This window comes from Gossypium arboreum, chromosome 12 (assembly GCF_025698485.1).
Source record: "Gossypium arboreum isolate Shixiya-1 chromosome 12, ASM2569848v2, whole genome shotgun sequence".
Lineage (NCBI taxonomy): Eukaryota > Viridiplantae > Streptophyta > Magnoliopsida > Malvales > Malvaceae > Gossypium > Gossypium arboreum.
In genome coordinates this window covers 106,732,337-106,755,253 of record NC_069081.1, presented here as the reverse complement: position 1 = coordinate 106,755,253, position 22,917 = coordinate 106,732,337, and the positions used below count along the sequence as shown (strand labels likewise).

General features: G+C 33.3%; 2 protein-coding genes across 3 annotated transcripts; both read right to left on the bottom strand.

The window, feature by feature from the left end:
- Positions 1–9,150: 9,150 nt before the first annotated feature.
- LOC108477363 (piriformospora indica-insensitive protein 2) lies at positions 9,151–11,791 on the bottom strand. The gene is made up of 2 exons (XM_017779883.2): positions 10,912–11,791; positions 9,151–10,563 (listed from the first exon to the last, which is right to left on the bottom strand). The coding sequence occupies exons 1-2, from the start codon at positions 11,119–11,121 to the stop codon at positions 9,343–9,345; spliced, it is 1,431 nt and encodes a 476-aa protein (XP_017635372.1). The 5' UTR covers positions 11,122–11,791; the 3' UTR covers positions 9,151–9,342.
- A 1,078-nt stretch (positions 11,792–12,869) lies between these two features.
- Positions 12,870–20,904, bottom strand: LOC108479269 (protein CROWDED NUCLEI 2). 2 transcript variants are annotated; one of them, XM_017781764.2, is made up of 8 exons: positions 20,398–20,904; positions 19,164–19,373; positions 18,761–19,014; positions 18,369–18,639; positions 18,198–18,281; positions 15,235–17,312; positions 13,718–14,042; positions 12,870–13,623 (listed from the first exon to the last, which is right to left on the bottom strand). In XM_017781764.2, the coding sequence occupies exons 1-8, from the start codon at positions 20,716–20,718 to the stop codon at positions 13,402–13,404; spliced, it is 3,765 nt and encodes a 1,254-aa protein (XP_017637253.1). In that variant the 5' UTR covers positions 20,719–20,904; the 3' UTR covers positions 12,870–13,401. The 2 variants fall into 2 exon arrangements, with proteins under 2 accessions (XP_017637253.1, XP_052878442.1); XM_053022482.1 differs by lacking the exon at positions 12,870–13,623 and having other exon boundaries at positions 13,851–14,037.
- Positions 20,905–22,917: the final 2,013 nt, after the last annotated feature.

Genomic DNA, 22,917 nt, shown 5'->3' with positions numbered 1-22,917 from the left:
GCAGGTACGATGTCATACCCATGCCTGCCCCACTACCTACAATGGGTCTAATTTTTATCCCCATCCCCGCCCCACCACCTGTGAAATCTATAACCATTCTCGCTCAATTGAGTGCGAAATGGGGTGGGATTCCACCAAACCTGCCCCATTAACGCCCCTAGATATATCATTCTAAAAAAGGATACAACAATTTTGCACGAAAATAATGTAACATGTATAACTTAATTAAAAGTGGGTAACCAAAACTCAATTTAATTAAAATTTTGAAAACATTTTTTTGAGTTAATCGATTTGAGTTATTAAGTTTTTTGAATAAACTTAAATAAATAATTCAACTTTTTGAGTTTAAGTCGAATCTAATTTTTACAACATAAAAAATCGAATAAAAAAACCTATGTACCTTTTCAAAAATAATTACAAAAATCTTTAGATTTAAAAAAGAAAAGAAAAAAGAAAGAAAGGAAGGAGATGAAATTAGATAAAATTCTATAAGAAAGTTAAAATACGAAAAATATACATTTTTTAAAATGATAAATTCTAAGGTTTTAATTACGAGTTGTTAAGTTTTTTTTTTTTCATTTATCAAATGTATATGATGTTAAATCTATGGGATCTAGTTAGAATTTAGTCATGCTAACAAAGTTTTAGTATAGGGATAAAGTAACATTTAATCTTTGAACTTTTCCAACCTGGTCTTTAAATCTTTTTTGGTCCTTATTAATCTTGTCCACTTTTCTCAATTGGGTTCTTAAATTTGGATTGCCTTAAAGTGTAATGATATGGCACTCCTCAAAATTTTAAAAATATATTAAATAATTATAAAATTTTCAGGTGATAACTTAACAAAATCTCATTAAACTATGCCATCATACTTTAATAGAGTCAAAGTTTAGTGGCCAAATTAAAAAAAGCTGTCATGTTTTGGGATTAATGTGGACAAAAAAAAAAGGGGGTCTAGGTACTCATATGGGAAAGTAACCAAGTTCAAGACCAAATAGTGCATTAACTATTTTAATTTGACATATTTAATTTTTAAATTTAAATTAAACATAATTATTCAACTTGATTTGACTCAAACTTCATTCAATTAAAAAAATTAAATTAAATTACGATGATGGTGAATTTAAATAACTTAAAAATTTTCACTATAGGTTTACCTCCTATTAAAAAAGGGTGCATATATAACGAAATATCTTTCCTCAAAAATTTTGTTTCACTCAGGACCTTTAGAATGAAGGAGATATAGAAGTTCAACAAATAATTTGAAGTGATAATTTGATGGGTATTAAGAGATGTTGTCATGGAAGAGCAAACATGAGCTGTATTCTTTCTTTTACATAGCAGAGGTTTGTCCTATAATTTAATTATGAATATCCATAAGAGTTTGTTGATATCCATAAACTAAGGGAGATAAATTATTTACTTTTCTCCACGTAAATTTAGTTGTGAATTAAAAATAATTTTAAGTGGTGGGAATTAAATTAAATTATATATTTTTGTTATAATAAAAATGTAATTTATAATTTTAATAGTTTATATCTTTATAATTTTTTAAAAATTAAATTAAACTTTTATCATTTTGAGGGTTAAAATGTAATTTTATTATTACTAATTTAAAATTTTATAAATTATAAAGAGTCTAAATAAAAAATTCTCATTTTAAAGGAGCCGAGGCCTTGCCAGTCCCACATTCTGCCACTAAATATATCATTCATTTATATCTTTACTTATTTGTCATTATTATTATTATTAGAGGTGTGTATGGGCCGGACGGCCCGGCCCGAAAGCCCGCCCGAAAAATGGTAGGGTTTGGGTAAAAATATAAGCCCGAAAAATGGGCTTGGACAAAAAACGTGGCCCGTTTAAAAAATAGGCCGGGCCTCAGGTAAGAATTTTTTGGCCCGAGCCCGGCCCGATTTTAATATTATATTTTTTTCCCTTTTTTATTTTTAAGTTTAAGTAACTTTTCTCTCTTTTTTTTTCATTTTCGTTTAGTTCCTCCTGTTGCTTCCTTCCTCCCTTTATTCCCATTTCTAAGCAAGTCCCTAGCTCACTGCTGTTTTGCTGCAGTTTGGGTGCTGTTTTGGTGCTGTTTGGGTGCTATTTTTCTGCTATTTTTGTCGTATTTTATTGTTCTTTTACACTATTTATTATATTATATGTTGTCGTTTTAATATTATTTTGATATTATAAATTTTTGTTTTGTTATTAATTTAGTTATTATTTTAGTTCTAAGTTGTTTCAATTTTAATATAACTACTTTTTATTATATTTTTAATTTATGTATTATTTTAAAATTGTTTATCTTGTTTTTTATTTGTTTTAATATTTATTTTATGTTTTAAATGTATTTGAATTTTTATTTTTAAAGTTTTTATTTTATAAAAAAGCAAAAAAAAATATAACCGGTCGGCTGCTCTCAGCCTCAGAAACGACCCAAAATCTGTGGGCACCGTAAAAGTGTGTTATCGGGCCTCCGTCTTAGTGAAATAAGTTCAAAATAATTATTAAAAATATTTATGAGTCTAGTAGTGTGTTTAATTAGGTTTTAATTAAGTAAATTTAGCTTAATTTAGAGTAATTATTAAAAGGATTAAATTGAATAAGAGTAAAAGTTTAATTATAGATTAAAGAAAAATTAGAAGGACTTAAGAGGAAATTAAACCATTTCCTATAGCTGAGGCGGTTTACCGTGGAAAATATCAAAGATTTTATTGATTAAAAAATATATATATTTATTTAATAATTAAGTATATTATATTATATTATATTATATTATTATATATATAAAAGAAACAAATAAGTTAAAAGAAAAGGAAATGAAAACGAAAACAGAGAAGAAACAGGGGAGAAAGAAGAAAGAAAAGGGGAAATAGGGTTTATGAAGCTTGGAGTTAATTGGTAAGCTCAATCAAGTCCTTTTCTCATAATTTTAATATTTTAGAAGTCTTAAAACAAGTTTTTGATGAAATTAAGTTGTTAGTTTGGAAGTTCTTAGGTTTTTAAACAAAGTTCATGTTGAATAAAATGATGAAATAGGGGTTTAATTGAATGAAATTCAAGTTAGAATAGATATAAGGATTGAATTGCAAAGTAAGCTATAAGTTTTGTGTTTTAGGGACTAAATTGAGGAAAATTCGGAATTAAGAAAATATGTTGAAAATTTAATAGTTAAATTTGAGTTTAAATGAAATTTGAATAGGAATAAGGTGTGAATTGGTGTTATAAATTTGGTTATTAACATTTTACATCAAAACAGTTTTGGGAAGTAGCAATGGTCTAACTTTGAAAATTCAGTAAAAATTTTATAAATTTAACTAGAGGATGAAAAAAATATGGAATTAAAGCTTATTGAGTCTAGTTTCTTATAGTAGAAACAGTGTAAGCAATTAATTGATGAATCAAGAGATATTTGAAATTTTGTAATACTGGTTCGGGGTGATTTCGAGATGCCCTGTTTTAACTTTGGAAAATCATTAAAAATTGTACAAAAATTATTATGGAGTGTAATTTATATATGTGAACTCCTTAATGAATCTAGTTTCAAAATAAATAAACAAGAACCTTATTCGAGTTCTGTACAAAGAGATAATTTATTTTTAGTAGAGAGAGGTTAGAACTGTCAAATGAAATAACAGGGGAGTATTTAACGAATAAACTGTACTAAATGGCTAGACCAAAAATTCTGGAAATTTTATGGTTAGAAGATATATGAGTCTAGTTTTAAGAAAAATTTATGGATATTAATTTGGAGTTTCGTAGCTCAAGATATAAATAATTTAGTATCAATGACTCAAGTAGACAGCTTAATGGTGAAATTATATATATATATACATTAAAAATGGATAAATTTGCATGTTTAGGCTCATGAATTAAATTGAATCATGTTGTATTGATGATTATAAATTATTATTTTCGTAGCCAACAAAGAACCTGAAGCATCAACATCGAAAGGAAAGGAGAAAGTCATCGAGGACTAAACGGAGAATTACGTGTGTATTACTATAATTCAATTTTAATTATTATTGATTGCTGAAATTTTAATTGTTATGTATGGTAAATAAGACTTGAGGTAAGTATGTGAAATTGAAATTAGAAAAAGTAAAATAATACCCTATTAACTCGTCGGACTAGATTCGATACAAATGGCATGCCATTAGATTTGTGATGTGATGAAGAGATTGTAGTTCGGCCGAGAAGATGTTTCTATTATTATATACTTCGGTTTATCCGAATAGGCATTTAATGCCTTATTGGTGTGTTTGGGAGGATATATTATACCGGTGTGTTATGGAGGATTTACAATATTCCGGGTGTGTTTGGGTTGGATATTTTGGTGTGTTTGGGTGGAAATTCGCGTATCTGTCATAGTCCGAGCTTTGTTAATAGGGTAAATAATTGAAATGAAATTTTGAAAATGAGATTATTTGTTAATAGGGTAAATAATTGATGTTTGTAATTTATTAATGTTAAATAGTCTTGGATTATAGTAATACCACTTGAGTATATCCATACTCGGCGTGCGGTTGTTTCAGACGCGAGTTAGTAGAAGTCAAGTGTCCTACTCAAGATCCGAACAATCCCGACTCCAACACAAACTTGGTGATGTATATTTTCTTTTGGGCAAAGGTGGCATGTACATAGGTGTTATTTAGTCACTTGAATATGTATATTACTTTGGGTAGTGAAGGATGAATTATAAAATTTAGATGGTTAAATGAAATGGTAAGGAAAGTACATGATATTTTGATACATGAACATCAAGTTGTTAAACGAATGAAGTTTTTAATCAATTTTGAATGATGCTATAATAGTTATTAAATTAAAATTTTGTTAATAATATAAATATTAGTATATGAATGTGAAATATTGGTGTTAGTTGTTTTGGTTTGAATTATAGGAGGTTTAGGTAAAATAAGCGAAATCGCCAAATTTTTATAAAAAAATTTGGAATACTCGAACAAGTCCCGTTCTACTTTTAATACGTGTTTGAACTTCGAGAGTTCAAGATAGGGACTTAATTATTATATTATACTATGAAAGTTATATTAATTGTAAATTATTCGTAAGTTGTCTGATATGTCCGATAATGCCTCATAACCTTGTTCCGGTAACGGTTTGGGGTTAGGGGGTGTTACAGGGCCTATCAATTTTTTCCCAGGCCGGGCTTGGACAAAATTCCAGGCCCATATTTCAGGCTGGGCCGGGCCCGGGCCTTGTAAATGGCCTAAATTTTTTATGGGCAGTGCCCTGCCCACCATGCACACCTCTAATTATTATTATATTTCATGATTTATATTTAATTTTATAACTTTTAAGGTAAACTATATAAATAGTCATTTAATTTTAAAAGTTTCATTTTAGACATTCAAACTAAAAGGTTTATAATTTAAGCACACAAATTACATAATTTGAACATTTTGGTTATTCCCATTAAATTCACAAATGGTAAGCTGATGCTAGTTAAAAATTGGTACAATAATAAATTTATTTTTCAACTTGTACATATTCTATCAATTTAATGATAATTTTAAATAAAAAAACTCTCAAATTTTACAAATAGTCTCAATTTGATACTAATTCTAAAAAATTCAAAGAAATATATAAAAATAAATAAATATTTTCAAAACAATATAAAAATAATTTTAATTTTATATTAATATTAATATTAAATAAATAAAATCCCCACCCCTACCCTCTCTCCTCTCCCCTCCGGGCCTCCCTGCCACCGTCTCTGTCACCCCTCCCCCACCCCCATCTTCGGTCTTTGGTTATATTTTTAACAATGGCCCCATTTGCTCCTCCAAAAGGGTAGGATTATACTCATCACAATTCCACAACCCAAAGTTTCCTGCTCAAAAACTCACTCTCAAATACATCATTTCTTTCCTTGTTTATTTGTAAAATAAAAGGGAAAAATAATGGTAGATAAAACTAACCAGGATCTGAAGGTCCTGATCCAACACTGCAAACACACGACCAGGTTGTTGTCCCTGTCTGTATTTAGCAACCTAAGACCAATGCTCAGTGGTTGCAGATTCTAGTTCCTTAGAATCTACGTTTTTTTTCCTTGTGTTTTGATATCACCAAGAAATGACTTAAACGTATAATGAGAGGCTGAAATTTGCATGACGATGGCATTTGAAGTTTGCATGGAAAAATGGGGGAGGGGGAGAGAGACGAGGGTGGGGAGTGGGGAGTGGGGAGTGGTGGGATTCTTATTTTATTTAATATTATATAATTATATTTATTTAATATTAATATTAATATTATATATAATTTAATTTTATTATTATATTTTTATGAAAATATTTATGTATTTTTATATACTTCTTTAAACTTTTTAAAATTAAAATTAAATTGAAATTAATTATAAATTTTAAGAATTAATTTTTAAAATTATGATTAAATTTATTATTATTATTATTATTAATTATAAATATTAACATCATGCTGCTGTTTATTATCATTATTCTTTTAGTTTGTAACAAAGTAAAATTTTGCATAATTCTTTTCCACCTGAGTGTGTGAATATATATCAAATTTCATTGTAAAAATTTAAACAATTCATGCATGTGAGGTTTGAATCTCTACCTTTATAAAACTAATTATTTGAGATTTGGAAAATAAGCATATATATATATATATATATATATATATATATATATGTTAAGAGTCCTGATATCGTGAAATAAAATTAAAAGGTTAAAAGTAGAAGAGGAGGGTCCAAGGAACTAAAGAGGTGATGAAGTAAGATTGAGTTTAGGGTTAAGAGATTGAGATCAGAGTGCTGTCTGCCTCTCTCCATAGTCTATAGGCAGAAGAAGAAAAGAAGCAGAACAGATAACGGTCTCAGCTGGCAAACGGTTTGCATTATTATATGTGTATGTTTTAAGAGTAAAAATGTAGTCTGGTCCCAACTCTCGTATCATCATTAAAAATAACAACGTAGGATAGACCACTGCAACTCTATCCACACTAGCCTTTGCTCACCCTACACTTTCCCCCTTACTTCACTTTCAATCTATTAAGGCTCCTAACCGACCCATGCCTTGGAATACCAATTACTTCCACAATTTCTCTACTTTTCCATTCCCTTTTCTGGTTCTCTATCAACAACCAAAATTAGACTTTCTGGTTATCATTCACAATTAATTTTCTTTTTCATGCTTTTGGTTAATATTCACTTACTTGATTTAATCCATATATTCAGTCTTGTTACAAGAAACAACCAAAAGACTTTATATATTCAATTTATCCAACTCTAGTAACCTAAACATATATCACCTACAAATAGAGGTGTGCATGGGCCGGGCTACCCAGCCCGGCCCAAAGGCCCGCCCGAAAAATGGGAGGGTTTGGGTAAAAATATAGGCTCGAAATATGGGTTTAGGCACAAAAATGAGGCCCGTTTAGAAAATGGGCCGGGCTCGGGTAAATTTTTTTGGCTCGGGCCCGGCCCGAATTATATAATAAATATATATATTTTTATTTTTAATTATATTTATATTTTAATTTTAATTTTAATATAATCAATTTTTATTATATATTTTCAATTTGTGTATTGTTTTAAGAATTGTTTTAATATATTTTTTATTTGTTTCTTATTTTAATATTTGTTTTAAATGTATTTGATTATTTAATATATTTTAAAAATTTTTATTTAATAAAATAAGTTAAAAAAATTTAATATGGGCCGAGTCGGGTCGGGCTCGGGCTTAACAATTTTATTTCGGGCCGGGCTTGGGTAAATTTTTAGGCCCATATTTCGGGCCAGGCCAGGCCCAGACTTAAAAAATGGGCCTAAAATTTTTTGTGGGCCCGGCCTGGCCCATGCACACCTCTACCTACAAACAACCAAACAACTCCTGAATATACATAATAAACTAGAAAACAACTAATGAATAAAAGATTGGATCATTGATTGACATGAGGGGCAATTGGTTTTGGGTTCAACTCCAAACACTTCCAACCACTATTACCAAGAATAATTTTACATTTAGTAACTAAGAGTTGTCGACCGAGTTTTAATTCGATTGGCATAAGCATTGTTTTCAATGTAGGAGGACGGTGGTTCAAATGTGCTTCAGCACATTATCCTCCTTATTTATGGTTGTTATTACTTCTATAGAAAAAAGATTGATCAATCATTTTTATTAATAAAAGTTTGCGTGATTGATTAATCATTTTCTTAATAAAAGAATCAATAATTTATTTTAAGTGGGCTACTTATTAAAAGGATAAGTATCTTTTTTATAGAAAAAAAAATTAATCAATTAAATTAGTGGGCCAATTTATTTCGTTAACAAAAGGGAAAGGGTTTTTTTAGCAAAAAAGGACAAATTCATAAACTAAATTGATTGATCCATTTGGTGTATTTTATAACAAAAGGGATATCAATTCCTTTGCATAACACAAATGATTCAACAAACAACTTATCGTTCTAAGCCAATGATTGATTAAGCTCTTTTGCATAATCTGACAAATAAAATAAAATGCCTATTTTTGAATTTTAAAAACTAAGCTTAAATATTATGTTGTTATTTAGATCCAGAACTCACAATAATAAATTGTTGTTTCAATTAATAACTAGGTAATTAAATTACATAACATTTACCAACAATGTATCTGTTATTATTATTGTGTATTTGATTAAAATTTCACAATAATAAATTGGATTGTTGCAATTAATAAATAAAAATTAAATTTTAATTTTGTTGCTAATAAAAACATTTACCAATAACTTATTTTTATGTTACCTATTTTATTAGAAATTTGTGATTAATAACTTGAAAATGAAAGGATGTGACGGCATTTTAAGGTTGTTGTTAATATTTTAACAACTTATTTTGTTGTTAGAAAAATTAAATTATTATTACTAACAATAAAACATTTAACAACAACTAATTTAATTACTAGGTATAAAGTTAAAACGGAGACAATAACATTGCAAATACTCCAATCTTACAAGACGATATTTAATATGACACAAGGAAAAAGAATGTTGCAAAAATTAATTGTTCAAAATAAGTTTTAGTCGTGGTGTTGGATTAAAAAATTGATTAAAATCTAAATCAATAAATTAGTTGGTTATAATTTGAACTTGTTAATTAAATAAAATAAAATAAAAATCGACTTTACCCGATCTCATTTACAAATTAAAACCAAAGTGTATATATACTTCCCAAAAGAAAATGACCTTACTTGAGAATGAAGACATGGGCATTAGGGCTTTCTAGCAATTAGCTTGATGTTTGGATTACAAGATGGGAAAAAGAAAAAGAAGCATGTGAAAAGGTGAATGATGAGGCCTCACTAGCTTCTCTTTTTCAAAATAGGGATCTATAGGAAAAGATTCAATAGTAGTACTGTTATCGATGTATCTACCAAAATTAACTGCCGAAGCCCATGAATGCCATTGCTTGAGAATCCCAATGAGGCGACGAAATGAGAATTGTTGTTCAAGTTTCCATCCCCCAACTTGGCCCTAGAATTAGGGTCGAGCAAAGTGACACCTCGTTGGCATGGCTTTACTCCATATGGAGCATTCCTTGTTGTCATTGACCCAACTGGATAGCAGAGTTCTGGATTATTCCAAGCCCCAAAACGCTTTCCCATTTTCCCATAAAATATTTCAGAGAATTTAAGCACTCCTGTCAGATTGTTCCCATTTAGATACAGTGCGTTAAGATTGGGCAAAGATGCTAGCTTTGGCGGGGGATTGCCAGCCAGATTGTTGTTACCAAGTCCCAGATACCTCAGTCTCTTCAATCCAGATAGGGATTCAGGAATTTCACCTTTTAATCCTACATTACTGAGATCCAACACCACAAGACTTTGTAAACTTTGCCAATCTAGCCTCATAATATCTCCACCTAATGGGTTGCAAGACAGCATCAACTCTTCCAAAGAATGCATATCTAGAATTGGCTGGTTTAACCCACCTGAAAACTGGTTGTTTCTCACATCTAAAAGGGTCAAATTCTTCAGATATGCATTACGTGCAAACAGCTTCCCCTTCAATTGATTGTTACTCAAATCAAACTTCAAGAGTGATGCCAGACCACCAAGACCTAGAGGTAAATGGCCGGAGAGTGAATTTCTACTTAAATCCAAGATTAACAGCTTCTTTAACCTTCCGAAACTATCTGGGATTCGACCTGTAAACCTGTTTCCAGCCAGGACTAGTCGATTCAGGTTGGTTAAGTTTCCAATATTAGTTGGTACTTGTCCTGTTAACCCATTTTCTAGTAAGACTAAAGATTGGAGCTTTTTGAGGTAACCAAAGCCAGTAGGAATTTGGCCAATGAGACCTGGATTGGACCGAAACTCTATTGACTGTAAGCTGCCAGCAAGTTTTTCCCATTTATCACCAGGGATGGTAATTGGATGTCCAAGAGATATGAAACAATTGAAAAAGCTGAGAGATTTTAGGTGCTTGAGCTGGTAGAGCTGTGGCCTAAACTCGACATTAGTGGCACAAGCAAGTGAGTTTTCATAAAAGGGACCAATGCTCAAAGCAGTTATATACCATAGGCCACCTACGATATCACAGGAGACCCCCTGCAGAAAAAAATAATATATATTACCACATTATCAATTAGCAACACTAATAATTTCTTTTCTATCAATTTACTGAGAAAAGTGATAAACGTGTATAGTTTTGGAGTCTGGAGGAAGAGACTTTTTACACTCTCTTCTTTTTTTCTTTTTTTTTTGTTTAAATAAAGGAGAACCCTAACTATATATGTATCAAATAATTAATGTGAACCAATCAAGATAAATAAGCAAAGCAGACTACATCCGCCTCGGTCATATATTATGATATACATGCGAACATTGACCTTAAGAGTGAGATGGTAAATGCAATTGCGCCAAGGTTACTACTTAAAACCAAGAGGTGAACCATGCCTGTATTGGAGTCCAACCACAAGGATCCGGATAGAGATCTGAGCCATTCCACCAATTACCTACAAAGCCTTGTATGGCAGAGTACAGAGCGGCTTGCTCAGCTTTCTCCATGGGAGCTGCTTCTTCAGTATTGTATGCTTGGCCACAGCACCAAATGCCCAAACATAGAATGCAAACAGCCAAAGTAAAACGATTGCTTCTCATAAGCATCCTCCTTGTTAGATATTTCAAAACTCAGAAAGAGAAAACAAAGTATAGCTCTTGGTCTTTGGAAAACAACCTAGAAAAAGGAATACAAATGTATAGAGAGACTGTAAACAAGGCTTTTCAAAGTGAAAGAGCTTCCAGTGTCAAGATAAGGTAAAGAAGAGAGACAGAAGAAGGGGAAGAGATACAAAGGGGGTGGAACTGAAAGCAATCAACATAGAAGCAAAGGAAGCATGGGACAGCTTCGAAAGGCATACTGTGTTCTGGAGAAAGCTTAGGATAGTATGCAGAGTTGAGAGTGAAAGGAACAAAAAGGATGGTTAAGTGAGCAAGGAAAGGGAAAGGGAAAAAGAAAAGGAGAGAGGTGAGAAGCACAGCAAGGGAGTAGAGAAATTTGCTTCCATGTTGGTAATAGGAAAGCTAAGGTAAGTAATATAGCAGAAAGAACACAAAGATCCATACAAGCACAGTAGTCCAAGCCAAGAAAGTAATAGCAGTAGTAACAAGATTAAAGGCAGTAAAAAATAGAAACTGAAGGGGGGCTTTTGCTTTGCTTTGAGTACTGAAATCTGAAACTGAAAGCGAAAGGAAGAGCGACCCCTTCTAATTTTATGCTATTATTATGCGGTTGTCTACTTTGGCATGCACTTTGCAGCTCCTTGTGATTCTTTTCGCTGACTACTTTTGGGTATTGTATTGCATTATATATAGGATTTACGAGTAATAAATACTGATAATTACGACAACTTTTTTTATTCAATTAATGTAGCTGTTTAAAGTTAAAGAGGGTGGTGGTTGAGGGATTTATTTCTGGAGACGACTGACGAGAGAGGATTAAGGTTTATAGCATTAGTTAGTCCTTTGGGTTTGGGAAGGCAGGGGACCATTTGTCCCCTCTCAGATGAAAGATGGAAGGGAGCACGTTAAATTGTAAATGCAATGCAATAAGACAAAGTTGAGTTTTTTATCTCTGCTTTGCTTTTTTGCTATCGATTTTGAGCTTAGCCGGTGGGGTTTCTCAACTCGAACAGTACTGTTGCTGCTGCTGAGACTCAGACGCTCAGAATCAGAGAAAGACGTAGTGCAAAAGTGCAACAACAAAATTAGCATTCAACTTCATGATAGAAAGGGATTTGGCTCCACTTCATTATTTTTTCATTCATTAATATCTAACACATATTTGATTATTATTCGCAGGTTAATTTTTACATTTAATAAATAAATATTATATGGATTCTACATATTTGAATAGTGATAATCATTGTATTGAATATTAAGGAATGAAAAAGTAATGAAATAGATCTTGACCTGTAAAAGAAAATCTCACTGTTGGAAATTAAGAGGCAATACCAGCCAAATATGTGTGCTACATTTCAATGTTACTATCATACCAACTTTCTAGTTCATTTTCAATTTCATTGTAGCCATTCATCCTAACACTGGTTCAATGGAATTGGTTTAGACGGTTGATCTTTGCATGAAAATGACACTTGAGAAAGAAAGACATGTTCGTAAATTAAAATATACAATGACATGTCGTAGTCAAACTCTGACCAACTTCGAAAATTTGTGGCCTCTCTTGACCTGCTAGCAATGCAATGTAAAGCAAAGCAAAGCAAAGCAAAGCAAAGCAAAAAAAAAAAAAAAAAAAAAAATCAAAAACAAAAACAAAAAAAAAACAAGAGCTGATTCTGGTCTTTACTTACAAGTCCTTTGCTTATACTGAAATCATCTTCTCGGAACAAGTAAACTTTTTGTTCCTTTTCATTCTGCCTACTAATACCACAAAAACACAGCAGCTACAAATCTCATCCCCTTAGAATCAGACTAAAGAAACATATGCATCCATCTAAACCTAATCAAATAAACATGCACAGGTGAGAGAGGCGGCTATGCTTCATTGTCAATGCATCGCATTCAATTTCCAATATGATTTCCAGCAACTAGGAAGATGGCAAAAGCAGGATGTGCAGTAATTTTTTCCAACAAGGAATATGATAAAAATGAAGCAAAACATATTTGCAACTAAAGAATATAGTGTACAAAACGAACTAGAAATCAATTGTTGTTACCACTTCCACATCACTTCCTGGGGAATCCACAGACAGGAAACATTCCTATATAAGCCATACACAAGATACAATGCAAAGCTCAGAAGCTGAAGCTAAAACTAATGCTAAAGTTAAAGCATCCTAGTTACACAACTTATTGTTCCAAAGTGTAGCATAGCAACTTCCCTCACAGTACCAAAGAAAATTAAAAAACAAAAACAAAATAGGAGCCTTATGAGGTAAAAAATGTCCAGATTTTCTTTCCAATTGACACATCACCCGGATTTTCCATCTCATCATCATCCTCGTCCTCTTCATCCTCCTCATGGAATCTGCCCCCACTCTCATCTTCATCACCATTTTCAGCTGTAACATCTACTTCTTCAATCAAATCCACACTCTCAACTGTCTTTGCTGCTATTTCATTGCCACCAACATCCACGCTTGTTTTGAGCTGGCATAACAAGGTTTCGGGTAGAGTAAGAAGAAAACGCATGATGGAAATCATAACATAGCATCCCAACACAAATGGTTTAGTCAGGACTTACCTTAACCACCTCGCTTTCTAAGATCTCCACATTTTTTATTGTTGTAACCTGCACCAAGTTAGATCTTCTGTTCTCACCATCCTCAGGTTCCTTCCTAGTATGCACTCCTCCCTCCAACCCACCATCCTCAGGCTCCTTCCTTGTATGCACTCCTCCCTCCAACCCACCATCCTCAGGCTCCTTCCTAGTATGCACTCCTCCCTCCAACCCACCATCCTCAGGTTCCTTCCAAATATGCACTCCTCCCTCCAACCCACCATCCTCAGGCTCCTTCCTAGTCTTCAGGACATCAGATGAGGCTTGTGCTGCTGTAGCTGTGACTGTACTGTAAAAATATTTTTTTTTAAAAAGAATATTTAGAATAATCAAATGTTTTCACCTCTTGTGAACCTTAATCATATCCTAGACAATAACCTAAGACCAAAAAAAACTATCCAATTATAGAAAACCCTGGTTAAATAGAAGAAATGGTTTCCTCCACTGGATGGTTTCCTCCACTGGAAATACATTCCATTTTACACAAACACAAAACAAAAATAAAAGAATAAAGGACCACTATATCCTCCAAAAAGATATCCTTTCTATGCTGCATTATTAAAGATACATAAATGGTTCCCTTATATGCAATTAGGCCTTCCAGTATCTTAAATTTAAGAAAAGAAAACCGGACTTGAAATTTTCAGTACCCTTCTATGTGGTGGAGCATATTTTTTCATATTTAGTTTTGCATGTACCATTTTATTTAAATTTAAACAATATATTTGTGCTTGCATCACAATCCAACACACATATGAACTGACCTCCAAACATTAACATAAATTGTCATTCAAACAGTAATTAAAATGTTTGGAACCACCCTCTTCTAAAAATTTGAAAACAACGTTTTCAACAATAATGCAACCAAAAAGGTTTTTTTCTTTTCACCATTTTTTAATCCATTAATTCCACTTCTAACACTATTATATGCAGCTAAATAGTATGAAACCAAATCCGTATGCTTTGATTGTTTTATTTGAAATCCTAAATCTTGTTTTAAATCATTACAATGTAATCCTGCTGATACATAGTTCTTTAGAAAGGATTGGAAAGTATTGATGAGAGAATTAACTTAATTTATTTGTAGTTATTTACTTATTGTGTTGAGTACTTCTCATTCCGAACATATATTTTCTGATCCAAGAAAGAAGGGGCAGTCCTTGCAGCATCTGATATGCAGAAGACCATCAAAAAGGCTCATAAACCCATTTCCTTTCAATATTAATAGCAAATTCAGTTACAGGCTAGGCACAAGCAAAAACTCCACAAAGGCAAATTTAGAACTTAAAAGGGTTCTGAATAAATTTCTTCTAAAAGAGAATCCTACAATACAACAAATCAGCATTTCTTCCCTTTCAATCAAAATTAGAAGGGCAACTTATGTGAATCTAGTCAAAGCAACACACCAAATAAAAAGCAACATTGTACAATTTATTACCAGAAGTCATTGAGAATATTATATATAATAAAATGGAACTTACGTCTTGGGTCGCCTGAGATTGTATCGGTTTTGGCCTGGGGTTTGGAGGCCTGGAGTAACTGTTTGTTGCCTCTTCCTTCTCCCACCAGCCGTGACACTATCAGAGTGTCCTTCACTATCTGCAGCATCCAACTCACTGTCTCTAACTTGGGAATTTTGTTGGCGTTGCCTTTTTCTTGCATTACTCCGTGGTCCTGCCCTCTCAACAGTATGACTAGAAACACCAGCACTTTCTTCATTGACATGACTGGTTTCATGTGACTGCACCCTATTACTAGGCTCAGGTCCTTCAGGGCTTTCATCAAGGAATAGTTTTGCATCTTCAACTACAGCCTTCACGGAGCGTGTTCGATTCAGTCCAGATTTAGGTTTTCTTCTAGGTTTGCGGTGATCACTCTTCTGCTCTGATTGCTGAGAATCTTCAGGAACATCTTGCACCTTACTCTCACCAAAGCTAAGATCAGCAGATGGGACAGATCCATCACCCACCTCCCTAATTCTATTAGATTGGAGCAATTGGTTACGGACAGAGTCACCTGAAATCCCTAAATATGGCTCTCCTGCCTCTTCTTGAATACTCATTCCTGCTTCTGTAGTGGTAAGCATGCTAGGCCTTTCAGCTTTACTTTCATTTCTCTTAGTTGGCGAAATGCTAAAGATCTTTGTAGTACATTTGCGAAGCCAGGACATGCGTCCAGCAGACTCTGGATATTGTGCATCAGCTTCAGGAGATCTTTTGATATTTGTAGCACCAGAACCACCTACATAACCTTGATGATGGCTTAAGGTTTCACCAGCTAGCTGTGGAAGAGGAAGGATTTTCCTATCCTGCAAATCAGGAATTTCGAAGTTAGAGAGTACAAAGTCCCTTGTTACTTCTCCGCAGTTCTTACAAGACTTGTGCTTCTCAACAAATTCAAGGAAGCTATGTCTTTCACGGATAAACTGTTGCCGCTGGTCTTTCAGCTTACTGCTAAGGATACCAAGTTCTTCAATGTCCTTTCGCATTTCTAGCTGCTGCTCTTTCAGCTTATCCCTGTTCATTGCAGCTTCTTGTTTTTCCCTTTCTACAGCACACCTTGCAGATTTTAGTTCCTCCAGTTCCCTCTCAGCATCTTCTTTTAAGCATCTCAAATTAGCAAGTTCTCTCTCCTTCACCTCCTCAAATGCAACAATCCTTTCTTGCAGATCTTTCTGCATTTGATCAAATCTATTCTTCATATCAGTTTCAAGATTCATTTTCCTCTCTTCAAAATCTTGAAGCATTCTAGTTCGCTCATTCTGAGCTTCTTCCAGCAAATTTGATTTCTCATGCTTTATTGTGGCTTCAAATGATTCTTTCTGCAGCCTGAGAGATTCCATCTCCCTACAAGCATAATCTTGCATGGCAGCTTCTTCTTTCTTCAATCTTTCTTCTTCTGAATGTTGCAATTTTTCGAACTTTTCCTTTTCTTCATCAATTTCTTTTTGTTTCATAATGATTTCAGCTCTTTTATCATCCAAAGCATCCCACTCTTTCTCAAAATTTTCCCTTTGCTGTTTGAGGTCCTCATGTTCCTTCAAAAGTAACTCCTCCTGATGTCTGCAGTTGACTATCTGCTGCTTCAATTCAGACTGCAAGCGGATATGTTCAGCTCTGTCCTTTTCAGTAATTTTAAGCTTTTCAGACTCTTCTTGAATTCGTAAATCTTGTTGACTGGTTTCAGAACCTATCTTATCAATCTCATCTTTGAGAGCCTGTAAGTTCTCTTTAGCAGCATACAGCTGTTGCTTTTCCAACTCCAACTTCTTCTCCTCAGTTTTCACAAACTTCTCTTTGTCCTTGACTGTTTTCAACCTCGCCTCAAGGTCCTTTTCTTTCTCCTTCATTCTCTCTGACTTCTTATCCAGTGCCTGTTCTTGTTTCCTCAACTTTTCTTCTTTGTGATTAATTTCGGCTTCCTGTTGGTTTATTTCATGTATCTTGCCTTCCAGTTCCTCATCAACAGACTTCCTCTTTTCTTCGAGTTCCAATTCAAACTCCTGCCTTTTAGCATCCAGAATAACCCTTTGCTCATCGACAAGTTTCTGAATCTCCACCTATAAAAACCCAAGGAATTAAGAACTTGAGGCTGCGAAATAAAAGCTATTAAATAATAACAAGCAGATTCTCAGCAAAAGAAAAAGAGAGGGATTATTCTCACCCTATTTAACATATTCGCATACGTCTATTACCATATGCATAGATTTCTACCAACCAAACAAGCCAAAGAAAAGGAGTATAGACATGGAGAGCGGGATCATAAAATCATGCACATACATACAATAAAAGACTGATAAATTCAACAATGAATCAGTATATAGAGGAAAAGAAAAAAGAAAGACATAAGAATCTCTGCTTTAGAGAACTTAGCAATTTCTCAAACTCCATTGCTTACTTCCAAAAAAAGAAGGAACATTGCAACTTGCCCTGTAATAAAGTGCATGTGACGCAAATATACAATCATTTTATCACACTTATAGCGCCTACTTCCAGTTCTTCACATTTATCAGGAAAAAAAGTTTACCTACAATCATTATGGAAACCATTCAACCTTGAGTGAACTTAAGTGTGAAGAAAGTGTTGGCATCATTATCATAACTTTCACATCTTGTTCTTATGAATGCAAACAGGACACTGCAATCTAGTCATGACACCAAGCTCTTCATGATCAAATCAATAGCATGCCAATTTTCTCAAAAGATGCTTACCTTAAAAAGATAATGTCTTACAACCAGCAAAGAAATATATATGCTGGCGTGTTTCTTATGAATGGAAAGTGCAAAACACAATACAAGGTGCCGAAAGAAATTGTAAACACCACAGTTATTGAAGCAAAAGAATAAAAACAAGAAAAGAAACAACCAGAAAAAGAGTATCAAGGAAATATAGCCTTTTTTGCATTATTTACAATCCAAACTAAAACAGAACGTAGTTTATCTCACCCTTTCTCTAGCAGTAAGCATTTCTTCCAGTGCAACTAGATCCTTCTCTTTTGCCTCTAGAGTACTTCTAATGGACTCAGCTTCCTACAATATTTAACAAAATGAAATAATCAGGATTCAAGAACAAAATCAAAATAAACTAATCACTAAATTAGGCATAAAAATATCCACCTTCTCTTTTGAAACCAAGTCTGTCAAACGTTTGCCTATATCATCTTCCTTCTCCTTTAACTTCAATGTGGATAAATCAATCTTATTTTGCAGCTCTTCAAGGCTCCTCTCTTTCTGCTTGAAATGCCTATCGTTCTCATTCACCTTTTCCTCCCTCTGGTTGAGCATTCTCCTCAGTTCAGTCAGCTTCTCTTCTCCTTTGTTTAGTCTCTTCTCCCACTCATTCAAGTCTTCCCTCTGTTTGGAAAAAGTTGCCTGATATGCTTCTCGTCTAGAAGTAGTAGAATAAATGCATAACAAGAGCAATATGTCATGAGATGTGAGCAAATCCAAGGAAGTTCAAGTCAAAACGACCATCTTAACATATATTAAAAAGTTTATTAAGAGAATACTCTGCAACAAAGGAAAGACGCTCTCTTTGAAGCACACTTTCACGAGCCTCCATCTCTTGCAGTTTCCTTTCCAATTCTGAACTTTTTCTATTCACCTCTGCAAGCCTACCATCAGCAGCACGCAGCTTTTCTTCCACCTCTAAGGATTTTCCTTCAATTCCAGCAACCAATGCATTTGCATTAGCCAACTTTGTATCAGAACTAAGCTTAACCTGGACATGTTCTTCTTGAATATCACGTAATGCTTTTTCAAGCTGCAACAAGAGATATAGCCATAATAACAATTTCAGTAAGTTAGAAAAACAGCAGGTTAAACAGGTAATCAATGATGAACATTAAGGATGCTTCTGAACAGAAACATTACATGCAGTTATATAAGAAAAAAATGGAAGAAAAAGCATACATCAGCCACACACTGTTTTTCAGCAGCTAAGGCTTTTGCCAAGTTCTCCTCTCGCTTTTCAACTTCAGATAATGCAATCAAGTGGGCTGCCTGCTCACGTCTGAGAATCTCCTCAACTTCAGCAAGTTCTTGCTTTAGTTCTTCGCACTTTGATGTCCATTCTTTTTTCTCAATGAGGAGGAGCCCCATATTGTACTGGTAGTTAAAAAGCTAAACAGAAATAGACACATCAAGCAACGAAAAATTATTTAGCAAACTTTATACGTGCAGCTTCAATCAGGAACTTAACATAACCCCACAACAGAAAGAACAAAGGTCAACCATACAAGGTGATCAGCATTCTTAATCTTGGGATGATGGCATTTAATAATAATATGCAACTAAATAACTAAAAAAGTGAAGAACAAAAATGATTAATGTTTCACCAATTTAAATGAAGCACAATGATCTATTTCATTCATTTAAATTACTAAAGAAGGAAGGCAAATGAAATTCAACAGAAAGATTCATGTTTCACCAGTACAGCAATGAAGCATTGTTGCATGATTAAACTGTTTGAGTAGCTAAAGAGGGAAGCCTAGTGCTGGGCATTAGACTCCTACATCACAAGTATGGAAATGTTCAATATGCATAACCCTTAACGTGTGTTTGAAAATGTACTGATTCCACAACATTAACACATAAACTCCAGGATCCCAATGGAGCAACCTAAATGTCACGTTCAAAAAACTAAAAAACTTTTCATATATACGGTGAAAGAAGAAACAAAGAAATTCAACATTCACACGAAAATTAAAACGGTTAGCACCTAATAGAAGACCACTTGAGGAGTGATCAAATGATGGCAAAGCACACACGACTAAATAAGAGCAGACAATGAAGCCCAAAACAAATGAACCCAGTACAAAGCCAGTATAGTACTGAACTACATGCATTTGATTGATTTAAAAGCAAAATAGTCGAACAAAATATGACAAAGAATTTTCCTGTAAGCAGCAGTAAGTTCCAAATCAAACTTTAATTTCAACAAAATATGTACACATGTAAACTTTAATATTCTTCATATTGATTGTTTTGTCACAAATCCTCAATTTATTTGGGATCAAACTTAAACAACTAAGTTCAAATTTCTTTGAGAAAAAAGTGCCCTTCAAAACTTTGGTTATGTAGCGGATGATTCCAACTAAGAAATTTAAACTAACAGCGAAAGTTATAAAAATTAATGACGACTCACCTCCCCTTCGAGGTTGGAGAGCCTTTCGGCAAGGGCCTCATGGTCCCGCCTTTCCAAGGCCGCTTCATCTAACAACCCAGCTTCCTTGAATCGCCTCCAATCCTCCGTGCCCTCCTCTTCCACCTCAACATTCAGAGGTCCCTTGCCACTAAGAGAAGCAACAGGAGGCGGTGGCAGTTTCCTAGTATCATGGGCAAAAGCAACAGCTTTTCCCTTACCCCGAATGCCACCGCTGCTAGTGTTCGGAACCCCCGCCGTCTGCGGCTCAGTAGGCGGAGTTAGAGTTAGTGGAGACCACGCCTTCCTTCGGGGCGTGATCATATCGCCAAGAACCAGAGAAAAGAAAGCAAAGAAATTTAATGGGAATGATTTGTTGGAAACCCTAGAGGGGCAGATTTCACTTTGATTGTTAGCCTTTGTGGTTTTTCTCCTTAAGGGAAAATATTATCGGATTCTTTCTTGGGTTCACGTTCGAGCCGTAGTACCGTACATATGTAATGACAATTTTTATTTAAATTTGTAAAGAAAATAACCACATACTATTAGCATTGTGATTGAGATACTCTCGTCAAGTTACTAAATGCTGATGTCAATTTAGTGAAAATTTTATTAAAATAATAGAATTTTTTTTATCATAAGCTTAGAATATTAAGCGAACATAGTCTTAACGAAAATTATAATCAATCATCAACGACTGGTTAATATCTTCTTCAAGCCAGCATATCATATAATGTAGAGGATCTTCCAAGATAACCAGTTGCTCAATTATACCTCCATCTGCCTTACCTATCAGCAACTTTATTAACATTTCACTGAATATGTCGAAATTTAACTTTCCAATTTTTAGAACAACAATCGTGAATCTGTCTGACTCATTACGTTGTCACTTTCCAACTCAACACACCTGAATCCTGTAGCCCAAGCTAATTTCAGTCCTTCAAGAATTGCTTTGGCCTTAATCTGAAAGATATCATTCATACCTAATGCCATTTTGAATCCTACCAACCATCCTCCACTAAGTCCACTCACTGCCCCTCCTATATATGCTTTTGGGTTATTTCTTGACATTGAACCATCAACATTAACTTTAACCCAATTAGCCACCGAGGGTTGCCATAACTTCAACTCATTTCTCTAACTTCATCATTTTCATTCATTTTTTTATCATTTGGTTCTACATGCAATTCGTTTATGGTTTTAACAAGCTAACAGATGGACTGATTGAACATATATAATCAGGGCTTAAATAATTTATAATTAAGTTTTAACTTTTCTCTTATTAAGTATATACTTATTTAGTTATGAAGGCATTCTACTATAGTATTGCGACTAAATTTTTCCTAACCACATACCATTATAAAAATTGTTTAATCAATAATCATCCAATGACTTTATCATAAGTGGGTTACCATCATAATATATTCTTAATCCATTTGAAATAAATCTGTTCAACCAATATGATCTTATTTTATCTCATGGTAATCATTCATATCCTTTCATGAGAAATCAATTACTATCAAATAATAATTAAGTCATTTATCATAAAGAAAAACGACTCGTGGCTACATTTAATTTTTATCTATCATGTAATCTTGATGAGAGGATATCATTTACACATTAATTGAGTTATAAATTCAATTATTGAGATTGATGCTACATACTACAAAAGTTATATATCCAACGCACCAACTTTCGGTTCTTTATCTATTTGAAGTTAGATTTTTACTTACATCAAAGTGTACAAGTCACAAATTAAGGATTCAATTATTGATATGTCACACTATGAACGTTCCAAGTAAATAAATTCATAAATGAATCTAGGATCTATACTACTTGGGTTCTGTCTGATATACTGTTAGTTCAGTTAGTCACATATATATCTCTATCTTTTGAGAGTCATCCGCTTTGATGATCATGACAAAGCATCTCATCAATTGAACTCGATAGGCGACATATTAGTCTTTCAACCATTTTGCTCATTTCCAATTAGCCCAATGACATGTTTAGATCCATCTATTAATACAAGCTATATTTTCTTATTACAATCCATCCACATAATATCGCTTAATATTAGTTAAATATTAGATAACCAGTGAGCTAATATTTACTTTCATTTTTCTTATCGTGCAAAAAAATTAAGAACAATATACAAAGGGTATTAATGTAATTAATAAGTATTATTATTGAACCAGCTTGTTCAAAAATTATAAATGTATATAGACAAAAATACTATACTTGCACGGATCCAACATAAAAATATTAAAATAAAGTTTTGGTTGAGTGGCAAATTTAAAATTTTATTAATGCAATTGACATGGGTTCAAATTCCATTGTATACATATTTTTATTGATTTTTTATAAAAAAAGACTAAAGTACCCTCGAATAATATAACTTAATTTAATTACAAAATATAAAAGGATATTTTCGTAATTTTTCTAATCGAATTGGTTCTCAATTGACTCGTGACACTAACTCAATAAAGGGTTTAATAACAATACGGAAGTATATATATATAAAAT

Excerpts from the sequence above, each read along its gene's own strand:
- LOC108479269 (XM_017781764.2), bottom strand. The coding sequence starts at position 20,718 with ATGATCACGCCCCGAAGGAAGGCGTGGTCTCCACTAACTCTAACTCCG. Across the intron at positions 19,374-20,397 it reads TCTCCAACCTCGAAGGGGAG|CTTTTTAACTACCAGTACAA; the intron begins GTGAGTCGTCAT and ends ATTTCTGTTTAG. Across the intron at positions 18,282-18,368 it reads ACTTGGTTTCAAAAGAGAAG|GAAGCTGAGTCCATTAGAAG; the intron begins GTGGATATTTTT and ends TAAATATTGTAG.
- LOC108477363 (XM_017779883.2), bottom strand. The coding sequence starts at position 11,121 with ATGCTTATGAGAAGCAATCGTTTTACTTTGGCTGTTTGCATTCTATGT. Across the intron at positions 10,564-10,911 it reads GTGGTTGGACTCCAATACAG|GGGGTCTCCTGTGATATCGT; the intron begins GCATGGTTCACC and ends TTTTTTCTGCAG.